At 44.5% G+C, this 23,456-nt stretch overlaps 1 protein-coding gene and 1 long non-coding RNA gene across 3 annotated transcripts in view; one reads left to right on the top strand and one right to left on the bottom strand.

Moving 5' to 3' along the window:
* GATB (glutamyl-tRNA amidotransferase subunit B) overlaps positions 1 to 23,456 on the bottom strand; it is an 80,925-nt gene that overhangs the window by 12,458 nt on the left and 45,011 nt on the right. For both annotated transcript variants that reach the window (XM_019722812.3, XM_074338446.2), the window contains 4 exons: positions 23,124 to 23,168; positions 20,981 to 21,170; positions 7,590 to 7,723; positions 145 to 223 (listed from right to left, as the gene is read on the bottom strand). In XM_019722812.3, coding sequence (XP_019578371.3) covers positions 145 to 223; positions 7,590 to 7,723; positions 20,981 to 21,170; positions 23,124 to 23,168 — 448 coding nt within the window. The remainder of the gene's footprint in view (positions 1 to 144; positions 224 to 7,589; positions 7,724 to 20,980; positions 21,171 to 23,123; positions 23,169 to 23,456) is intronic.
* On the top strand, positions 4,622 to 12,604 carry LOC141572741 (uncharacterized). The gene is made up of 3 exons (XR_012498190.2): positions 4,622 to 5,054; positions 7,353 to 7,464; positions 9,825 to 12,604. It is a non-coding gene; the product is annotated as an uncharacterized LOC141572741 (long non-coding RNA).

Here is a 23,456-nt window from a genome sequence, read left to right as displayed (position 1 = left end):
GTTCCTACCTCTCAGTATAAAAATAATAGTTACAAACATTTAATACTTCAATTACGAAATTCACTTAGTGATGGCATTTGATTTCACATAAAACATTTCCTGGGATAGCCGAGCAGTCAGAAGCTTTAGGAAGTGTGGACATACCTGTTTCGCTGCAGATGAAGAGATGGTTTTCCTGTCCAGTAGGTTGAGAAGCTCAGCCAGTGCAGAAGGTGTGACAGGACTAGCAGCCCCAAAAGGAGAGAAAAGAAATTTACATTTCCCATTGTCAGGGTATCACTTAGTTATTCAGAATCAGAGCAACTGATTTTGTAGGTTTAAATATTTAAATCCCCACCCAGCAATGAAAACAACAGGCCAATTGGGCTCTCTCATTTTGTATTTTAGAATATAGCAAATTTTTGTGACGAGTGTTGTTTCTCTTTGTTTTACCACCCAACAATAACAGCTGTTTGGCAGAAGTTGTAGCAACAGACAACTGCTCAGTTTAGTCAAAAAAAGGAGGTGGTTGCAAAATTTATGAACCATGAAAAGAAAAGAAAAAACCTAGTAATTAAATATTTTAAACTAAAAGATCAGCCTAAAAATTACTTCAAACAAAACAGCTAACAAAGCCACTTTTTTGAGTGTTTTTTGTGCAAATCTAAATTCTTTTTCATTGTGAGAGCTTTTCTTCAAGGGAACGCAATGACTACCCACCACGTCTGTAACTGTCCTCCTGGGCTTCTCCACAGACTGCTAGCTCCTGCAGGCTCACAGCTGCATTCTGGACACACAAGGACCCAGAATTCATGATCTACACTTCTAGGACGTGACTTATTTGCCAAGATACAGTGATACAAAAGGCAAGTGTCATTAATTCCCATTCAGAGGTAGAAGAGGGAGTGAAGGCCTAGATTAGTCAAAAGACAAAACTGAATTACAGACTATGTATTTCTTTTCAAATATATGGTTTTGCTACTTCCAAACACATAGAACAACTAGGCTATGAAATACTGTCTACCTGAAGTCATTGGGGCACTAATTTTAAACAGATAGGAAAGACTTATAAATAGCAAATTAGCCTGTCTATGTAAATGAAAGCTTCTGAAATGCTTAACGTCATTTGAAAACACCTCCTGTTTAAGTCTCCGTTGCCATCATTCACTATTAATTTCTCTGTAAGCTCAGATAATAAACTACCGTTTAGCCGCTGCCAATTTCTATGAATTTCAAACCAATTGAGTGCAAGTTCACCAGGTATGACTTACAGTAGTCTGATTCAAGTACAGTGAAACCTCATTAGGGTTGTTCGTTCAAAACAGCTGACACACAGGGCAGACCATCATCCTCAGTGTCTGTTTATCCCAAAGTACATATGGATAAAGGTACTTCCAGGTGGAAATTAGGTGTGGAGAGTGTCTGGTGTTATTAATTTGGTATTTGGAACATCTGTAAAGCATCCTGATTAAATCTCAACCGGAAGAGGGGCAGAGGGCTGGGAAATAAACTGATAGCCTTTTTCCAGCCCCTCGACCCCCTCCTTACTGACAAGTAATACACAATCAGTTTGTATTAAAGATGCAGGTTTCTGGGATGTTCTGCAATCCTAGGAAACACAATGGCCAGTTAGAGTGCAGACTGTAGAACCATAATCAGCACTGAGGTTGAACTGGATTTCTAGAACATGCAGGGGGGGTAAAAAGGGTCCCCACTCTCGTATAGTCAACCATATCAGGGATGTTGGGACAGAGAAGGACAGAAATAGAACACAACATAGCTAAAAATACTTTGCTTTTCATCCAATTACCTTAATTCATTAGTGAGGTCACAAGTTTACACTATCAAGTATCTGCACTGACCCATCAGCACTTGGGATTTCTCAGTCCCCTCTCTGTACCCACAGTGCTTGACACACAGTAGGTCAGTAACACGTGTCACAGACGTCTTCCCCCTAACGGGTATCTGGTAAACTGCATATAGCAATTCCAGATACGCCAGGGCGAACGTCAAGCAACATGATAACAAAGATGAGTGCCTGTCACACTGACCCTGAAAGACCCCACTCATCAAATAGACAATCAGATTTGGAGCATAATGGCAGCAGAAGCACAAGTTACTAATTTGCTGCTGTCAGACAATGCTGGTTTCTGGACAGTGAATGTGTCTCCACTAAAGAATTATCTGACATCGAAGGCTTATGCTTTGTGTGCTTGTCTCTAATCCCAAGGCCAGCCTATCTATGGAGGAGGGGAAACGGGATCTTCCAGATCTCCCTCTTCATCCAGTCCATTAGAGCTCCGTTAGGATCACAACTCCATCTCCAGCTTGGGTTGTGGGAGCAGATGCCCTGACACTTCTACAACCACACCCCCGACCCCCGGCTCCCACCAAGCTGTACCCTAAAAATGTGCTGCCCAGCTCAATCACCAAGCTCACGCAGGCCCAAAGTCCATCTTGTCTGTTTCTGTTAACATGGGACACAGAAGCTCCTGGAGGAGACACCGGGATTTGGACATCCAGGTCGCCCTTGTTGATCAATAATCCTGTCGTCCATTTTGCTAATGTCCTGGCCCCTACCTGCTGCCCCCACCGAAGCAACTGTTCTAGAAACCTTCCTTCCCACTCCCCTTCTCGGCACATACCTCACCTCCCACTTCGTGAGGATATCAGCTAATGCAAGATGCAGAATTTTCTATGGTGTCCCCCTCCTAGTGCATCAAACCACCCCCTCGACCCAAGCTCTTAACCTTGTCACTCTCAGCTCCTAAAGCTCTGACTCCGATGTTTCTATCTGCTCTCTGCGGCCTTAACCCCTCACCTTCACAAGGGCTCACTTCTCCCCTTGCATAGAAAATGCCTGCCAGTGATCTCGCAGTCCCTTGCTTCTTCCTGACTGCGTACCTTGTGTTAGCAATAAAGAGGCAGCGACAGGAGCGGTCGCTCACCCTCGTAAGCACATGGTGTTTGGATTCTAACCCTCTCCCTCCACAGAAGCTGTTTTCTCAAATTACCACCTCCCCTCACTTGCTGCCAAACATAACAGCTTTCCCAATCCTCTTGCACCCTGACTTCTGGGCTACATTTAGACCCCTTTTCCTCCTCCTTCTTGACTATCCCTCTTCTACTTCCTGTCTGCTAAGGATGAGTAGCCTCGGTGCTCCTTTCTGTGGTTCTCTGCCTCGACCTCAGTCGGGTGAAGGAGGACAGCACACCTGTTCCCGAGACTGCCACTGCTTCTTCAGGGTCCAGTTCTCTCTACCCACTACACTCAACTACCTCTCAAGAGGTCCCATCTCATCCAAACAACATGTCCTAAACCAGGAGTTGGCAAACTTCTAGGAAGCCCCGGATAGTAAATATTTAAGGCTTTGTGGGCCAACCACGGTCTGTCACATATTCTTCTTTGTTTTAGTCTATTTAAGAGGTAATAACCAGTCTTAGCTCACAGGCTGTATAAAATCAGGCCTGCCACAATGACCTCTACTAGGATCCCAACTCCTGCAGCGCCATTCTTGGATGCTATCCCCCGTATCACACTGTGGGGCGAATCTGCCTGTCACTATCGGTCCCTTCTTGGCTCAAAAGCCTCCCCTGGTTTCTTAGAGCCTCCGGAAACTATGCTGCCATAGCTGACCTGGAAGTTCAGGGTACTCAACTGGATGGCACAACTGGACAGTTGAACTTCCACGATTTTACCAGATTCCTTGGTCAAAGAATCTGTAATTTCCATTTTCATAACTAAATCAAACCTGTTATTAATACTAACAAAAACACAACTTTCAAAGCAGTATACTCAAAATAATTAAAAAGCCAAGTTCAACAGAGCTTTTCTGGTTAGACCCTTTAAACCCCAGTCTTTGAGGTCTTTAAAGATGAATGCTGATTTGCAAAATTAGTTCCTGCCAACTTGATCTCTAGAGTGTTCCTTGCCAGGTGTCTTCATAAGACTATTGCTAGCTTTGCAGTACTGCTGTTCTAAGCTTTGAAAATGTGCATCCTAGTAGCTGAGGTGATTTATTAATTAATGTTTGTTCCAAGATGAGGCTGGTATCCAGCTAAAAGGTCTTTGGACTGTGTGGGAAGAGAGCTGCTACAGCTGGATTTGGGCCCCTTGGCTCTTATTCAACATATATTGTAAAATAGAGCTGTTGTTTAGCTTCCTCTTTCCCTGATTTTGGAACAACCAACTGCAGTTGACCCTTGAGCAATGCTGGGGTTAGGGGTACCGACCCCCGTGCAGTTGAAAATCTGTGTGTAACTTAACTCCCCTAAAACTTAACTACTAACAGCCTATTGTTGAATGGAAGCCTTACCAATAACATAAACAGTCGATTAACACATATTTTGTATGTCATACGTATTTCTATATAAAGTAAGCTAGAGAAAAGAAACTTATTAAGAAAATCATAAGGGAGAGAAAATACATTTACAGTATTGAAAAAAAATCTGCATATAAGTGGGCCCGTGCAGTTCAAACTCATGTTGTCCAAGGGTCAAATGTATAGTTTCGAATTGAGTACCCTTTGGGTTCTTAAAACTCTAGTGCTTATGAGTTGCTTGGGTAAATACCAGGTTGCAAGTTCACGCAACAAGCCAATTTATCAACCTCAATTCCTTTAGAAGCTACCAACATGGTTGTTAGCAAACCCCTGATTTCAGTCCAACATATAAAGAAAGTGACCTGAAAGTCAGGGGACTTGGCTTCCAGTCCTAGCAGCGGTGCAACCTGAGGTCCACCACCTGACCTCTTAGGGCCTCGATTTCCTCATCTGCTAAATGAAAGAGCCAAACCAGGAGATCCTGAAGGTCTCTGCCAAGACTAAAATTCAGGAATCATAGCCAACAATACAGGAATTATAAATTCAAAGTTTTCGGATTTATAGCTCCTCCAAATGCTCAAACCATATCTTGGAACCTTCCTGGCTTCTTCTGGCTAACATGATCTCCCTCTTCTCTGCTCCCACTGCACTATGTAGAGTTCTAAAACAAGAAGCACCCCATTCTGCCTGGAGCTAAAAGACTGATGCAGAAGTCTAGTCCTCTGCAGGAGACGGAGAACTTCCTGAGGCCAGGTGGGTCCTGTTCACCCCCCACACACTGGGGGGTGCTGCTCTACACCTGTTCCCTGGATTCAGCGTGACTCCCCTGTGACCACCCACACCCTCCGTGCTCCTGTTCTACTCCAATTATACAGTCAACCGTGCTCTTATGCCACTTTCCACCCACTGTTCCTACCAGTTATGCTCTTCCCTGGTCCAAACACATGCTAGTTCATTGTCAGTCCCGTGCCTTGGCTCCCAGTGGTGTTGCCCAGCTTTCTCCCTCACCAAAGCCTATCCATCCTTTAAGGCTTCGGTGTGTAGTATCTCCTCCATAAACTCTTCCAGATGGCTCCAGCATTCACTAAATGGCCGCAGTACTTCAGTGTAGAGACTGGAGTTTTTGAATAGAGTCAAATCTGGGAGGCCGGGAATCAGACGAAAAGGCAGCAGATGCCATAGGAGTTCAGGAAACAGGGTGGCCATACTTAATATGTCAACATGGCAAAGACAAAGGAACTAACACTGTGGGCCCACTGTGGGCCAGGCACTGTGCATTTTCCTCTCAAAAACCCTTGGAGGCAGGTATGGTCATTTTCATCTCCAATGAGGAAACTGACGGTCAGAGAGGGGACTCATCCAAGGCCAGTGCTGGCAAGCAGCCAGGTAAGGAATAGCACTGACCCCACGTGGCCACATTAACACGTGACATACATGGATACACTGCACACAAGAGGCTGAACAGGAAGTGGGCCTTGTACAGAGTTAACTTCTCCGAGCAAACAACTTTTGGGAATCGTGTATCAATTCATGCCTGTCTTCTCCACTTCACTTCTCCACGGCTTTGGGTGCTGCTGAGACAATGACACATGCACCAAGAGCCCGCTCCACAGTGATGGGGACCTTGCCAGGGTCCTGCCATCTGCCTCTGTGTCCCTCTGACGTCTCTCCCCTGCCAACCCCTAATGTAAAGCGGCTGCTCGTTCTTTCCTTCTTGAAACTCGCCTCGTCTTTGGCCTCTGTGACATCAACTCTCTCCTGGGTTTTCTCCTTCTTCTCTGCCCATGCTTCTCAGTTCAAGTCTGGAGAGTCTCAGGGCCTTCCTGAGCCATCTCCTCACGCTGTGTCCTGACAGTTCTCATCGGCTCCAACGACGTCAAGTACCATGTCTGTGCTGCTAAATCCACGTTCTGTATCTGCATTCCCAGAAGAGTTGTGCCCAGACTCCCACGTGCCATTCCCGACGCCAGCACTTTTTTGTCTCTGGGACTTGGCCTAACCAACCCTATGCAGCCTTTGCTCAGGTCTTAGCTTAGCTGTTACTGTCCTTTCTCAGAGCATCTTACTCACTGCTCTGTAATCACCAGCTTCCAGACTGTCAGCTCTGAAAACAGAGACTGCGTCTGTCATGTTGACTGGTCTCCCCCAAGCTAAGCACAGAGCAGAGTCTAAATTAACATGTGCTGAATAAGGAACAGACGAGAATGCTCAGATTTGTACCTCCCAGGTATGTCAGCTGTAGCTGCGTCTATCTGACTGCCTGTTGGTTATCCCCACGAGGGGGATGTCTGTCCTACAGGCAGCTCAAACCCAACATGTCCAAAAAGGAACATGGCATCTGACCTCACCCTGGCCTTCTCAGTTTATTTCTCTTCCTTTACCTCCCACTAGACTGAAAAACACTGCCCTTCATTTCACTCCCTTGTCCAAGCAAGAAATCGGAACGTTGTGCCAATATGAGATCATTGCTCTCCATGTCCACCTCACCTCAGCCCTGCTACTGCCACCTCAGCTCAGGCCTGGGGCACTTTCCAATGACGCTCCTAGATGAGGTTCCCAACTGGGCTTCCTGCCTTTAGTCTGTTCTCCCATCCCATCCCACCAAAGGAAAACTGGAATGTGCTTGTCATCTATGGCTTCTGAGAGCTCTTGGAAGGCATGCAAAGTACTCCTGGCAGCCTTTGCCCCCCTCTGAAGCTTTCTCCCTTCCGCTCCTGCCAGCCCGCCTCAGCACCCTGGAGTTTCCGGGTTCCTGAGCCGACGGGCCTGCTTATCTCTGTGTGTCGCACAATCGCCTTCTTGGTCGGAATGCCCCGGCCCGGCCCTCCACTTGGCAACTCCCACTAGCGCTTCAGGACTTGGCCCAAACATCACCTTCTGAGGGAAACCTCGGGCGCCTGCCCCCACTTCAGTTCACGTCCCTTCTGCACACTGACGGCCCTGAGCTCGCCTCCAGCGTAACAGGCTCACACTGAGGACACTGTCTGTTCTCTCATAGGTAGGTCTGTAGCCCCCTCAAACTTACCACCTCCTTGTCTTATTCCCCGGCAGGCCCCCAGCCCCAGCACAGTGCAAAGGATAGCACGGACAGTCAGAGATGTGAGCAAACAAGCGAGTTTTCAGATGTGATGGAGAACAGCTTCTGAATTTGGAATTTGCAGAGGTATGTGTGTCTTGTCAGGAGACTGAGGGGGAACAGGTAAAGCATCACACTAGCCCTGCCCTGTATCAGCTGCTTCTGGACAGAGTCCATTACAAAGGAAGAAGAAATCCCCAGACCCCACTCACCTCTCACTGACAGCAAGGTTCTGTTGCTTTAAAAAACCCAGGAAAGTGTTGAGGACCCAACTAGTCACTTTTTTGGGCTCTGCCCTAGTTTCTTTTATCACATTTTGGAAGAACTCCAGTAGGCCAACTTCATTCTGTAAAGAAAGAAAAAAATTGTATAAAACCTCCAAAAAAATGAAAGATCAGCATTCTGAAGGCAAATCAAACTGCCACCTTCTGCCTCCTCTGCGACACTGTCTCGTTCTTTCCTGAACACAGAGATGTCACCAGCAACTCCTGATCACTTTTGGTAAATAGCGAGTGTTCTTCTGCTACCATCACCATGTATTTATGTAGCATTTTCTCAAAGGAAGGAACACATTTCAGAGCCCTGAATTCAGGGAGCAGAGGATGGAAAAATCTGCCATCCCCCAAACTCGCCCTCCCTCCCTCGGTGTCACCCTTGTGTACCCTGCACCCTTTAACCTCAGGCCCACCATGTTCGGCCTCAGTTTACCATCCTGTCTCTTTCTGGCCTGTCCTCTGCTGGAAGTCCAAGTGGTTGCTAGAATAAGAAGGTAAGAGAAGCAAACCTAGAGGGAACAAACACAATATCCCACCTCTGAAAAATTGGAAGTGGATTGGAACCGTGTTCATCTTTTTTTTTTTTTTTTTTTTTAATTTTATTAAATTTATTGGGGTGACAATTGTTAGTAAAATTACATAGATTTCAGGTGTACAATTCTGTATTACATCATCTATAAATCCCATTGTGTGTTCATCACCCAGAGTCAGTTCTCCTTCCATCACCATATATTCGATCCCCCTTACCCTCATCTCCCACCCCGTGTTCATCTTCACATCCTCCCAAAAGGAAGAACTTGGGTGCCTGTGACCCATGTAGAGCCCGGAACCAGCAGAGGGCGCAGCAGCTTCCTGGCCTCTGAACCAACCTGGGCCCAGCTGACCCTGCCTCTCATCTTGCTCCGTGAAAACCATCAGCTGGGGTGGCTCACCAAGGGCCTTGTTTGAAGAAGACGCCACCATTTCTCCCCCTCTGGACTGTCAGCTCTGTGAGTTAGGGGCCACGCTGTCCTGTTCATGCTGTAACTAGAGCTAAATCAGTGCTAGACCATGGCAGCTGCTTGGTAAATGTCAGTGGGGTGGGATCCACTCACCATGTGTATTTGTTTTATATCACATGGGAACACTCTTTCCTTATCATACCATGTTCACCATTAACTATTAAAATTGCCACAATTACGCATAAGAGAAAATCCAAGTCACTAACTGCCAGCTCAGATCGATTTGACAGAACCAAGACATTTGGTCTTTATAGCTCTATGACCAGGAAGCATCCTTTTCACCCCTTGTTTTTCGGTAAGAAAAATAAAGATATGTTCTACTCACACAGGGGAGGCTGAAGTTTCCAAATACAGAGGGGACACATTTAAAGTAGGTAGATTTCCCCAACCTGCTGAAATTCAACTCAAACTACACTTTCCTTGAAATATTCCTTTTTAGCTTTATACTGCAGGTAAGGCTCTCACCCTTCGCCCTTTCAGAGAACCTTCATTAAACAAAAGAACTTTCTGGAAAAATCAGACACTAGGAAGAAGCAAGATATAGTAACAACAAGTTCTCCGGAAATTTGGCTTTTGCAGATGCTGCAACACACACATAGGCACACAGTTGCTAAGGTAGAAATTCCTTAATAATAATAAAAAAATCTACATGCCCCTTTCAACAGAGAAATGCTCTGGTGACAAGCCAACTGAATAATCCCATAATGATCGCTTGCATCTCTTTTCAAGCCAATGCTGTTATTCTGCTCATGCTAAACCAGAGCAAAGGCCGCCTCAGCAGCCAAAAGCTTGACTGCAGAAAAAGGCAAATGCAGGCAGTGTACAGAGGACGGTCTGCTTAACTCGTGGAAACGTATTCCGACCCCCCAATACTGTGCCAACCACTGGGGAAGTAGAAAACCCCAGTGCTATCGGACCAAATCAGACGGGTAGAGCTCCCTTTGTCCTAACCCAGACAGGCTGGCCCACTGCTGAAAAGAGCTGTCAGGAGGAGGACTCTGCTTTGCCAAGAAAAGGTTTTCTAAGTCCACCTAGAAATACTGCACTTAAAACGCACAGGCTTGGCTGAGTTTCTGAGACGTGATGAATATCTACTCCTCTCCCCTTGGGTGGCTTTTTTATTGGATGGATAACATGGCAAGTCAGATTTCTGTTTGTCTTTTCATGTCAGTGCTGTGATGAAGCCTCTGCAAGCTGGAACTGTGCTCCACTGGGGGATCCATGATTTCAGTCCACAGTCTGAGGCAGACGTGAAAATCTGTGATTCTGATGGGGTGAGCGACAGGTAGCGGAGCTGATGGAAGCTGAGCTGCTGCCTCCCAGAGAACAAGGGATCAATAAGAAGTGACACATGGGTGCCCGCTCTGGCTCTTTAGATCAGAAGCCCGCTTTTCAGGAAAAAATCGCACAGCATTCTAGGTAAGGTCGTCTTAGTTTTTCTGTGCGATCGGCAAAGGCCAATTATGCTTGGTGCAGATCTCAGAAATCCCTGATGAACGGGGCAGTGTGGCCTTCTGGATTTCTGAGGAAAACAGTGGGCCAGTAATTCCCTTACATAGAAAAAGTATTAGGAGCGACGCAGAAAGGCCATGGCATTAGGGGACCCTTAATGCCCTTCTCAAAGGCAACGAGCGAGCACTGGACTCAGCACTAATCTACCCTACATCAGACAGAGCTGAACTTCAGCCACACAGCGCGTCAAGTCTCCCGGCCAAGTGTAACTCTAATTGTTCCTTTAGAGATAGCTAAAGCAGCAGGGACAACTGGCCCTGTCTTCTGGATAATACCAGACAGTCTTTACAGCTCTATGACCAGGAAGCATCCTTTTCACATTTTAATCAAATTTCCCAAAGCATTCAATTACACCCAGAGCCAATGCCAGGTCGGCTGGTAGACGCTGACGGGAACCCTCCACTGCAAATGCATCTGTCAGCCAGCCCATGCTGCTGTGAGGCAAGGCAGGGGACCACCTTGCCTTCACTGCCCGCTCAGGGGAAGGAACCCCGGTGACCCTTTCACTGGCCCTGGAAGCAATGTGCCCCAAAGCTGTCTTGCGCAGTCTGCCTTCAGACATGATAAAACGTCGGAAGACAATCCAGTTAGTAGAGAATGGAGGATGATTTCTCAACTGCCATTCTTGTTCCGTCTAAGTCACACACCCAGTGAATCTGATGACAGGGCAGAAATTAGCTGGACTATATTTAGAAGTAGAATGAAACCTGATAGAGACAGCTGCCGAGTGGCACATTCGGGGAAGAAAAAGCCCACGAAGTACGAGTTGAGAACAGCTGGTTATGTGGCAGGGAGTGAGCTGGCAGCACAGGGACCCTAGGTTAGCAATCTGGACTCGTCAAAAGGCTCTCAAGAATATTTCCAGAATATTTGCGAGACACAGAGATCCACAGGCAGCCCTGTGGGGAGCTGCACAAGGCTCCTGCTGCTGCTACTAATGGCACAGATATTAATAATAACAGTAAGTTTTAACAGCAATAATAGGTGCCGGATATTAATAATAACAGTAAGTTTTAACAGCAATAATAGGTGCCAAGCACGGTTCTAAGGGCTTTGTCTACATTAACTCATTTAATTCCAGCACCGACCCTCTGAGGCAGGTACTGGAACTCTCTCTTACAGAGGAGGCAGCGAGGTGCTAACTTGCGTGAGGTCATAGCAAGAAAGCAGGAGAGCTAGGATTTGAACCCCTGCGGTCTACACTCTGAACCTCCATGTTTTGCTGCCTCTGATGAAAGAAAGGTCATGTCCCTGCCTCCTTGGGAACCAAGACAGCACTTACTAGGGCCAGGCACGACGGGAAGCAACTTGCTCATCAAAAGAATGCCCTTTCCCACCGTGTCCATTATTTTATTTGAGACCTGCCAGCTGTTCAGAGGTGTGTAACATATTAAAAATGTTGCAAAGGCTCTCAGCAATTAGCTTAGAAATTAAGAGAAGATGGCAAGTTCACTTTCTGCCTTTGCCAGTGTATATTAGGCCACGTGGCACACAATGCTATGGCCTGGACACAACTGTTCCCAGGTCGGGGAGGAAGACAATGGCTCCTCTGCCTCCCGCCTCTCTTCTGCAGCCCCTCCATACCCTCTCCTCAGAGAAGTTGTGGTGAGAACGCCCAAACCAACACACTGCCCAATTCTGAAATGCCTTCTGGCAATACAAAGTAAATCCCACTACAGCTCCTATAGTTTGGGCATTAAGCGTCCTGTATTTCATTGAACTCTTAACTCCTCTAACATGGGTAACTCGTGTGTGGGTTTACAGATCATCGGGCAGGTCATGCCTGTGGTGGGAGCAGCTGATTGTACAGGGACCCTGCATCTGTGGACTGAATGACAGTGGCTCAACTGGGCAAGGCTCTCACATGTCATGATGTGTCATTTTGTGGAGGTACAAACTGGAAATACACCCTCCTGCAGTGGCAGGGATGTGGGGGTGAGCACCCACTGAGCATGTCTGGACACACTGTAAGAAGGCCCAGCATGTGCCTATCAAGGGGGGCTCTGGTGTTCCCTCATTATTCCTGTGAATTTGGTCATTCCTCAAAGTGAGAAAAACAAAACGCAGATCTACCGACTTTGTGAAATATGGCCCCAGAAATAACACCAAATGCTAGTGTTGGGATGGAAATGGAAATTAGCTAAGGGGGCCCAAGAGAGTGGTGGGTCTAGGGCAGAAAGCAGAAGTTATGGCCAGATTAAGGAGTGGATGGTTCAGTGGGGCAGGGATTGAATCTGTGCTGTGAATGAGTCCTCCATCTGCTTTTCATGGAAACGAGAAGTGTCTATGGAAATCTTTCAGTATGAGAAAAGAGAAAAAAAATTATATATAGATATATAAGTATATCTGTAGTTATACACACACACACACACACACACACACACACACACACACGAGTATAGAGGGTGCCAAAAAATGCATACACATTTTAAGAAAGGAAAAAACGATATTAAAATAGTAATATTCAATATATACCGATAATAAAACATGAACACAAGTCATGTTTGACTTTTGCAATTACAAGAGGTGCTCAAAGTGGTCAGCATCAGCGTAATTTTAATACAGTTTTTTCCTTCCTTAAAATGTGTATACATTTTTTTGGTGTTTTCTCTCTATATATATCTATATCTATATCACCTATATATATCTCTCTATCTCTCTCTATATACATATACATATACATATATATACACATATATATATATATATAATATAGATACAGATAAATACACACACACACACACACACACACACACACACACACACACACGACTCATCCAGAGGAGTCTTCAGTGGGGAAAACCAAAAGGTAATCAATTGGTGGTGCGAGGCCACCATAAGAGACACCACTCTCCATGTAAGTACTCGTATATCATGAGGAAGCCAGAATCCTGAACCACCATTGTCACTTTCAAGAATACAGGGATCTGACCTGACATCAAATCATATTACAAGACTATAGTAATCAAAACAGCACGGTACTGGCATAAAAACACATAGATCAATGGAACAGAATCGAGAGCCCAGAAATAAATCCATACTTATATGGTTATTTAATCTACAACAATGGAAGCAAGAATACACATTGGGGTAAAGACAGTCTATTTAATAAATGGTGCTGGGAAACCTGGACAGACACATGCAAAAAAATGAAGCTGGACCACCTCCTTACTCCATACACAAGAATAAATTCAAAATGGATTGAAGACTTAAATGTAAGATTTGAAACCATAAAACTCATAGAAGAAAATATAGGAAGTAAATTTGCAGACATTACCCTTAGTAATATCTTTACTGATATATCCCCTCAGGCAAGGGAAGTAAGAGAAAAAATAAACATATGGCATTACATCAAACTAAAAAGTTTTTTCACAGCAAAGGAAACCATCAATAAAACAAAAAGGCAACCCACTGAATGGGAGAAGATATTTGTCAATGATACATCTGATAAGGGGTTAATATCCAAAATTTATTAAAAACTCATTCAACTCAACACCAAAAAAAAACCAAACAACCCAATTAAAAAATGAGCAGAGGACATGAAGAGACATTTTTCTAAAGAGGACATACAGATGGCAAACAGACATATGAAAAAATGCTCGACCTCACTAATCATTAGAGAAATGCAAATAAAAACCACAATGAGATACCACCTCACCCCAGTCAAAATGGCTAGAATCAATAAATCAACAAACAAGTGCTGGCGAGGATGTGGAGAAAAGGGAACCCTCGTGCACTGCTGGTGGGATTACAGATTGGTGCAGCCACTATGGAAATCAGTATGGAGGTATCTCAAAAAACTGGAAATGGAACTACCTTATAACCCAGCAATTCCACTCTTAAGTAGCCAGAGAAATCCAAAACGCTAATTTGAAAAAATATATACACCCCTATGTTTATTGCAGCACTATTCACAATAGCCAAGATGTGGAAACAACTGAAACGCCCATCGGTAGACGACTAGATTAAGAAACTGTGGTACATTTATACAATAGAGTATTACTCGGCCATAAAAAAGATTGAAATCTTACCATTTGCAACTATATGGATGGACCCAGAGAATATTATGCTAAGTGAAATAAGTCAGACGGAGAAAGACAAATGCCATATGATCTCACTTATATGTGGAATCTAAAGAACTGAATAAATGAGCAAACTAAACAGAAATAGTCTCAGAAACATAAAGGAAAAACTGAGGGTTGGTAGATGGGAGAGGGTTGGGGAAAAGGGAGAAGGTGAGGGGATTAAAAAGCACAATCGGTAACCACAACATTGCCACAGGGATACAAAAAATAGTTGGGGGAATATAATCAATAATGTTGTAAAGATTTTGTAGGGTGTCAGATGGGCACATGTCTTATTAGGGAGACCACCTCATGGACTGTGTAGATGCCTGACCACTGTAGTGCACACCTGAAGCTGAAGCTGAATAATACTTAATGTCAACTATAATTCGATACATATCTAGTCACAGGATGTGGAGTACAGCATAGGGAACAGAGTCAGTGGAACTGTAACAGCTATATACGATGTCAGAGGGGTGGTGGATTGGGGGAGGGGGGTTATCACTTTGTGAGGGGTGTAAGTGTATAACTATTACATTTTTTGTACACTTAAAACTAAAAAAAAAAGAAGAAAGAAAGAAAAATACAGGAATCTGTAGAATCTCTGAAATTGACCCAGAAAAACCAAGGCTATAGCCTTTAGTCTGTTTCGAGGAACATATAACTAGAGAGATCTACAGTCCTATTTTGGTCTCCACAATTTGCATCCCTGGGTCATGTTCCCAGCAGAGCTTGGGAGTCCCTAAAATCTGAGCAACTCTGGTCCCAACAATTTCACTTGTGTTGTTCCCAGCAAAGCCTAATGTGAAAATGAGTGTACATTCTCTGAGCTGCATTAACTCTACGAGAGTTGTTGAGGAAAACCAATTTGAGAATAAGACTTGCTCTTGGATAATCCAAATCCAAATAACTCAGGTAATAAAAGTTGACAGCAGACAGGCATAATTAGATGACTCTATCTGCAAGAATGGGGCACAAAAAGCATGCTGTCTGGAAACAATTCTGATTATAATCACATTTCAATGTCCTTAAAAACACCGTCGTCCGATGGGTCCAACATGGAAGGAACCAGCCTTCTGTTAACTGTCCTCAAAAGGAAATGATTGTACAAACAGGAAATCAGGTTTCAGAATGGGTTAGGGGCGGAGCCCGAGAGTCCCCAAGGCTGGACACCCGGGACCTTTTAATCTTTCCTGCACTTTTACCCCAGGTCCCTGAGGGGCTCTGGGCCCAAAGAGTCTTCATCTCTGAAGGGCCTTTTTCACTTACATCTGAAATATATGAACTGTTGGTTTTACAGGAGTAGAGTTAAAAGATGCATTTTTTTAATTCAATTTTACCAGAACAAAATATTGGCTATTTTTCCAGTGTACAGGCTAACATCCTTAAGCTGGCAAGCACTGGGTGTAATATTATAAAACGAAGAATAAAATCTCTTTCGAAAGTGGCATGGAGCTGAGCTATGGTGAGTGCCGATGTTGACTAAATAGATTTTCCTTCGGTAGTAGTTAGAGGGTGAGTACTTCGCTCCTCAGTCAGTCAGGGCAGTCTAAAACCAGTCAATATGGTTTCAGATGCTTTTCCAAACTATTAGCTTTAGAGCAGTGCTGCCAACGGGATATACAGATATTTATCAAGGGAAATTATTTTATAGACAATTCATCCAGAAAGAAAACCAGGCCATTTCAAGCTTAATAAAGACTCAAAGCAAATCTCTTGGAAAAAAAAATCCATTTAACAACCATAGTCATGATATCGTTTCTGTTTCCTTTGTCCCTGGGAGACACCTTAACCTTTTCTATGATGTCAGAAACAAAGGATTATGACTTTAAATGGTGAATAACCAGCTGGGGGAAATGAAGTTGTTTAAAGACGACTACACATCTTGAAGTTGCAGACAAAGACAGACAGAAAAAATGGCAGCACAGGTCACGGATCTGGACGGTGACTACCACGTCCTTCTAGAGCCTCCCTGGGGCCACGCCGGACTTTTCTTAACATTCTGCCTTGCCTGGCTCTCAGTGTGTGCAGCATTTTCTTGGGGGGTCTGCTTGGCTGTATTTAGACATTTTTTGTTTAGATGCAGTGAAGATTCTGCTATCATCTCTGGGGTATGCAGCTCACCCCCTTCTCTAATCTGGGGACAGGAACAGCTGCAGCGGACTCCGCAGAGCCCTCTCAGCTCCTACGTGGCAGAGGCGCGATCTGGAATCAAGGGTATCTGTCTCTTAGTCAGTGTTTTAAGCCACGCCCCCGAGGTAGGGCTACCTCGGAGGGTGAAAAGCAACACAGAAAAGATCAAGTTCTTACACTGGACATCAGCGCAGGGCACACGGCGAGTACAGCAGGCCCTCAAGAAACGCGAAGTGGGGGAAGCTATACCATTCCTCTACTGGACCTCCCGTGCCAGATGAGACTGAAATCTTCCTGCCTACTGACTTCACACATGGCCCGTCACCCTGTGACCTCATATCTGTTCCTTACCAGGTGCCTACCACGTGCCAAGTGGCACGACGTGAGGCACCAGGATCTTCCCACAAACCCCACACATTCTGCCCTATGTGGAGACCCATCTCAGTAATTCAGTCTGAAGCAGCCAAGTACCCAAGGCATAAGCTTAAGAAACAAAATAAATAAAGGTGCAGAGGAGAGCTTACACTTCTTTTCTCGGACTTATATTTTCTACTTGGAAAATGGACATCATTTCTGTTTTTCTTTGGCATTGACTGATTTTCACTAAATTTAGTGGACAGCACTTTCCGTTTATTTATAAGGCAGCCTGGCATCTTAAAAACCAAGAAGGGTGGTCAGAAGTTTTAAATGAACTGACGTTCTGTGGCTCTGCTTCACAAAGCATTGGTGGGACTCGTAAGGCAGTAATTAATGTTAACAAAAGTAAAAACTGCACTTTCTCCATTAAGGAATCCAAGACAGCAAAGTAGTGTGGGAATGAAGACCCGGGCCCGGAAGTCAGCCTGGTGTGACCCTGGCTGCCCCTCAGGCTTCGGGAGGTCCCTTACTTAACGCCCTGTACTCAACCGCAGAGGTTGTCCCCTCACTTGTAAAACAGGTAGAACATGCGCATGTGCCTCAGAAGGTGGTTGGGGACAGATTACACTGCAGAGCAGGCTGTGAGTGGGCGGCCTCTTTCTGTGCTGCTTAGGCAGCAGAGAACTACCACTTGTTTGCATTCACTGAGTCAGGTGAGGCCGAGTTTAGGAAGCGATGCCCCCAGAGACATCACTCTGGGATCGTTTGCTAAGAAAAATGCACATGCACATAATCTCGATCATTCTAATAATTCCTCTTGGATGCACTGACTCAGAGAAGGACTTGGAACGCCACTAGAATCTCTCATGTTTCTAATACCTGGATCTCAGCTTCCACGTTGCTATTCTTTAATCCTTACAAATGAAGTGAGACGTCAAGGCAATCTGACATAATAGAGAGAAGCAAGGTTGGCTAACTAGGTTGAAGTTTCAGGTGGGGCAAGACACTTTTTGAGCGGCGGGAGGAAGAAAACAGTAATACAGGTTTCTGTTGGGAGGGGATTAGCAGGAGGGTTTAAGAGAGAAACTCAGAATGTAGATTGGATTGAATGTCCAAATGAAACCAGTTTGGAAGATGAGTCAGAGAGACCACCTGACTGGCATCTGGTTGGGGTATGGGGTGTCGCTGAAGTGGCAATCCAGGTCTTTTCACCCAGCGTTCAGTGACACAGGCATCATTCCACAATTTGCTCAGTGTCAAAAGGGTGGTTTATGTGTGTGACCTTTGGAAACAGGGATGCTTTTATCAGGAACACTACTTCTCCCGGACTTTCCTGAGTACTGGTCATAGAAATGCCATGCACGCGCTCATCCATCCTTCGGTCACTGAACAAATATTCACTGAGTGCCTACTATGTGCCCGACATCATGGTGAATGCTAAGATATAACACTAGCGCTCTCTGTAAATAACCAGCATAACTTAACAGTAAGTAATTCAGTGCTTACCACACAATAAAACAAGACAAACTAAAGACTCGAGTTAAATTCTGAAGTTACCACTTGTGGGTCAGGCATGTGTGTGGGGTGGGTATGTGCTGATGCTTAATTTAATAAGCAATGAAAGGCACAGAGCATGGAGCTGACGCTCTGCGAAGCACACCTCCACCACTGCTATTTATTTAATGAATACTCCTGGGCACGCTTTAAATTGAAAGATGGTTCATTAGACTTGTGCATCTGCCCTTCTCAGCAATCTGTTGTGTTTCTGATGAAGGCAGGAAAAAATACGAACATATTTTCGGGTATGTTATGAGTAACTCAGCTTCCAATGATGACACAGTCATAAAGAGCTCAGGACGCCTAATTTCAGGAAAACAATTTGTCTGAATCATTCTCTTTCCATTCCTAGCGAGTTCTCTTCTCACTCATCTTGGATATTTCAAGCACTAGCCCTCAAAACAACAAAAACAAACCAATCACCTAATTCATTATCTTCAGGCTACAAAAATAGGCATATTTATAAGGTATCAAAACATGAGTCCCTTCAAAAATGGCTCAAAAATTACCTTCTTCTTGATGTTTCCCCCTTGGCCTAATCACGGCAATCACGACCTCCTCTGGGCCCCCCTCCTGCATTTTACATTCATCTACTGCAATCTGCCCCAGGGCTGGTCAGCTGTGGTGTCTGTTGTGTGTGTATATAAATTAGCTCTTTGAAAGCAAAGAAAACATCTCTTTTTAAAACAAAAAAACAAAACTTTGTCTCTGTCTCAGTACATACTACATAGGAGATGCTAATAAAAGTATTGAACTGAATAGACCGAAGGTAGGTTTCCTAAGGGGGAAACATAAACTCACTCATTTGCCACTCCTCAGCAAACATTTATTCAAGGCCTCTCGGTTCTGGCACTGTCAGGACAGGTGAGTGGAGCCTGGGACACAAACACAAACGTGCAAATGTCCCTGCCCTCAGAGAACTTACGTGCAGCAGGTAAGAGAGGCAGATGCTCCGCCCACCACATGCTTGTCATCAGAGGCTGAGTGTGACAGTCCTACAGGGATGCTCTCTGAAGGGAATATCTACTTTCAGACAGTGCCTCGAAGAGAAAAAGCCATATTCTTGAGAGGAGATTCAGAAAGTTCCTTTCACGTATCTTAAGAAAGCTGATACACAAAAGAACTTAATATTCTATTTGGTGCATACTTCTCGGAAATCACAGTCTTGGGCAAAGAAATAGCCAAGAAACCCGGGTTCATCATCCACCACCTGCAACAGTGGCCTTTGTCCAGCTGGAAGAATGCCAAGTGGAGAGAGGCAGCTGACGCCTTTTGGCTGGGTGGCCTTGGTCCCTGTCCTCCTCTGCCCCGGAGAATCCGGCGGCTATGTCACAAAACGCAGGACTGGAATTTAGCACTTAGTATTTATTCTGGAATTTATGTCAAGTGGGCTGGAAATTCAAGTGATCAAGATGGCAGGGAAGATGTGTAAGACCTAAGCTTGGTTTCGTTATATCAACGTAGGAAAAACACTGGTTCAAAGGTGTTCTGTGCGAGACGCTGACTGACTGACAAATACAGCCCCAGTTCTGGCTGTCAGCACGGCCGCGGTGCTCACTGTGCTGAGGAACGGGAAGAGGATGAAACGGTCCTTGCCTTCAAGGAGCTGAACAAGATACACTGATGAGTAATTAAAATACAGAGATGTAAGTGTCACAGAGGTAGGAATAAGCTATGCCGGCAGCCCATAGGAGACAGTGAACAACTCTGCCTAAAGTATGAGGAAATAACCGATCGTGCCTACTCATTCTTGGTAGGAAAGGGGGACTTTTCACATGTGACTCTCTGCATCCTTCTCAAATTAGCTGATTTATAGACGATAAAGAGAAAAATCATTCGTTCAACAAGCATTCGATTGCCTACCTTGTACCAGAGAAGGCTGGGTTGCTGTCATTGGCCTGTATAAATTTACATATAAACTTATATATCCTAATACCCTCATGTAGTCATTGTTGGTCAATTAAAATGCAAAACTCCAGTTTCTATAGATTCTGCTGCTACAAAAAATCAGTGTGGCGATACCTAGTCCCTGAAGGATGGAGCAGCAAAACATTCTACTTCCTCGCCAACAGACAAGGAGCAGACAACTGTGACAAAACGCTCCACTCGCTGACGCCGGATCACTGTAATGTTACCATGACAAAGAGAGCTGCAAAGCCCCCAGCAGCTCTGAGAAGGATGGAAAAATCCCTGTGCAGATCTCATGGTGTCAGATTCTCTAATGCTCCCTTCAGATGCATCCTCAAGCCTAACAGGGCTGACACTTTGGGTCACTGTGCAGTATTTTGTGTGGAATAAATATTTTCTTCCACAATTAGTAAAACAATTGGCTGGCTTTTGAGAACCTAACTTCCTGCCAGACCCTGTCATGGTTCAATACTGCTAGAAACCCTATACATGGATTTTCTTTTGTCCTGCAGACACGTGGGAAAACGCTCATCCATAACATTTAGACCGTCTTCAAGAAGCCTCCACAAAGGCTGTGAGCAGCCATTCATTTCTACACAGAAGAAATGAGATTCTGCTTCTGGTTTTATGAGGACCATTTACCAATAAGGGTGGTGAGCGAAGTTTATCACAACTTGTTCTTTTCAGAAGCACCTATCGTACAACTGAGGCAATCTGCCCCCTCCACGCAGAGCCCACTGTACAGCGGTACCTCAGCTGCTGAACTGGGTTTCCTGAGCCTCCAATCAATGCCTACCAGTAAGGTGAGGCTGTGTTCCGGCAGCATCCCATACTGCTGAATGAGCTTGTCCCGGGTCACGCTGGGGAGCTCAGGGAGCCGCTCCCGGATCTGGTCAATATTGATCACTTGCTGTGGGTCTGCGCCGGCTGGCAGGGATGCTGAATCGTAGAGCAGCAGGGGAGGCAGGTTGGGTTCAGGAATAAACCTAGGCAGAAAGGAGACAGGGCCTGATTCTGAAGTATTTGGTTTACTAAGAAAGAAAGCTTATCATCGATATAAAAGCTTCTGTGTTTAGAAGCCATGTTACTTGCAATCATTTTCTAATGTCTTACAATATCAACTCCCTCTGTTTCCTAGGAACTAGTGTTTGCTCAAGTGTAAACCACAGCTCTAAACACAAACCTGCCGCTCTCCAAGCTTACGAAGCAGCGACGAGTGAAAAAGGCACAACACAGGGCTCATGCCACACGGTGATGTATAACTGTGGATAAAGGTTTTATTCATAAAGATACAGGCTGGAAAAAATAGGGCCAAACGAGAACCATTTACTTATTAGGGAGGAAGATGACTTCCCCCCATTTTTTTATTTCCACTATTTTTAGCAATATTTGTGTAATAAATGAAAAGTCAAAAAATAAGAAAAACATTCTTTCTTGAGAAGTGGAAGAAAGGAATGGATTTTGCCTAAGTAAAATGTAGAAGCTAGTGGGGGAGGGAGGGGTTGGGATGAACAGGTGGGGCACAGGGACATTCAGGGCAGGGAAACTATTCTATGACACTGTAATGGTGGATACGTGTCCTTATACGTTTGTCAAAGCCCATAGAATGTACAACATAAAAAGTGAACCCTAATGTAAACTCTGAACTTTAGTTAATAATACATCAATTCCAGTTAATCAATTATAACAAACGTACCACACTATACACTAATGCAAGAGGTTATGAAGGGGAACAGACAAGGGGAGTATAGGGTATGTACCAAGGAACATACGGGAACTCTGTAATTCCCACTCGATTCGGCTGTAAACCTCAAGCTGCTCTAAAAAATACAACTAATTTTCTTTTAATGTGGACGCTGTAGCACTGCATACAACCTTGTGAAACAAAGATGCCCTTTCCTCTGTTTTATTCTAGCATCTATTGTTTTCTCTCTTTCTACTTGTCAAAGGGCTTATGTAGAAGCAGGATAACGCAGAACAAATGGTGGCACCGAGGTAATAGATTAGAAGTGTAAGCAACATGTCACCTTGACACCCAGTCTGTGCTATGAATCAGTCTGACTTCCGAAGGTGAGCAGAACCAAAGGGAGGCTCCCTGAATTCGTCTCCTAATCCAAGGGATTGAGCTGAAGCCACTTACCGCGCTTGGTAAGAAAGCAGCAGAAACAGAGTAGGGGGCCACCCTGGAGGACAAAGAAGTTCTTGGGAAGGACAGATTGGACCTAGAAGGTCAAAGTGATTAAAACAACCTCAACTTAGACACCATGAGAGGAGTCACTGAGGTGGAGTTCATTCTAAGGGTTTATGAGCTGCTTCTTTCCCACCTGGCGATGCTACACTTACACTTTCCTGCACTGTGCAAAGGAAAGGTGGGCTAATCTCAACAACTTTGACGCATACAACTTCCTTCTTTGGGATCTGCTACACTCAGTGGGGGGAAAAATGAAAGGTTCAATGTATCTTAAGCCTGTCCTTATTTGCTTTACTTCTGGATCTCGTATTAAGTCCAACTTGTTTAACTTATCAGTTAGATAGCATTACCTGAGGTTTGACAAGAAATGCCATAAATATATATCTTTTTTCATTTCTTCTCAAGGAACTTCAGTGTGTTACCAAATATAAGAGTAAGCACATGCTAGGGCCCACCCCCATATGCCATCCTCTAGTTCAACTGTAACAACTCACACAGAGGTCAGTGAGCAAGTGTCTTCCAACAGTTGAATCCATCCAAGAGGGCACCTCAAGGCTACCAAATCAAGAATATATTCTTTCTCTCAGTACACACTAAAATAGGAAGCCTAGATTTTCATCGTGCATCAATAATAACAAAAAGTGGTTCCTAAAAACTATCCAGGATCATTAGCTGTATCTGTAATTAGATTTGAAATATGCCCCTAACCCGAAATACATAATGTTATTTTGATAAGAGAAGTAATCACCTGTAGTCTTGTTTTCCTTCTTTGTCTCTCATTGGCACAGTGCACCTATGACAGTTAAATGAAAAAACATTAAACACTGCATGCGACACTGGCTAGCACACACGCAGAGAGGAGATTCCCTACCAATAAGAGACACGGGCAAATTCAAGCTTTCCATTCTTCCTTGGGAGACACTTTATGACTACATTAAAAAAACATTAAAAAAAAGAGAAATATTCAGAATGGTAACTTAAAAAAAAAAAAAGAAATTGCTTTAATGTTTCCAGCTTTTAACCAGCTTTAACCCTAGGCTTTTGAGCTTTGTTCAATCTTCTGCTAATAGCATAAAATCCT

The sequence above is a fragment of the Rhinolophus sinicus genome, chromosome 15 (genome assembly GCF_057876585.1).
Source record: "Rhinolophus sinicus isolate RSI-liver-muscle chromosome 15, RSI-T2T, whole genome shotgun sequence".
NCBI lineage: Eukaryota > Metazoa > Chordata > Mammalia > Chiroptera > Rhinolophidae > Rhinolophus > Rhinolophus sinicus.
The sequence above is the reverse complement of the archived record's forward strand: the minus strand, read 5'-3'. Positions and strand labels throughout refer to the sequence as shown.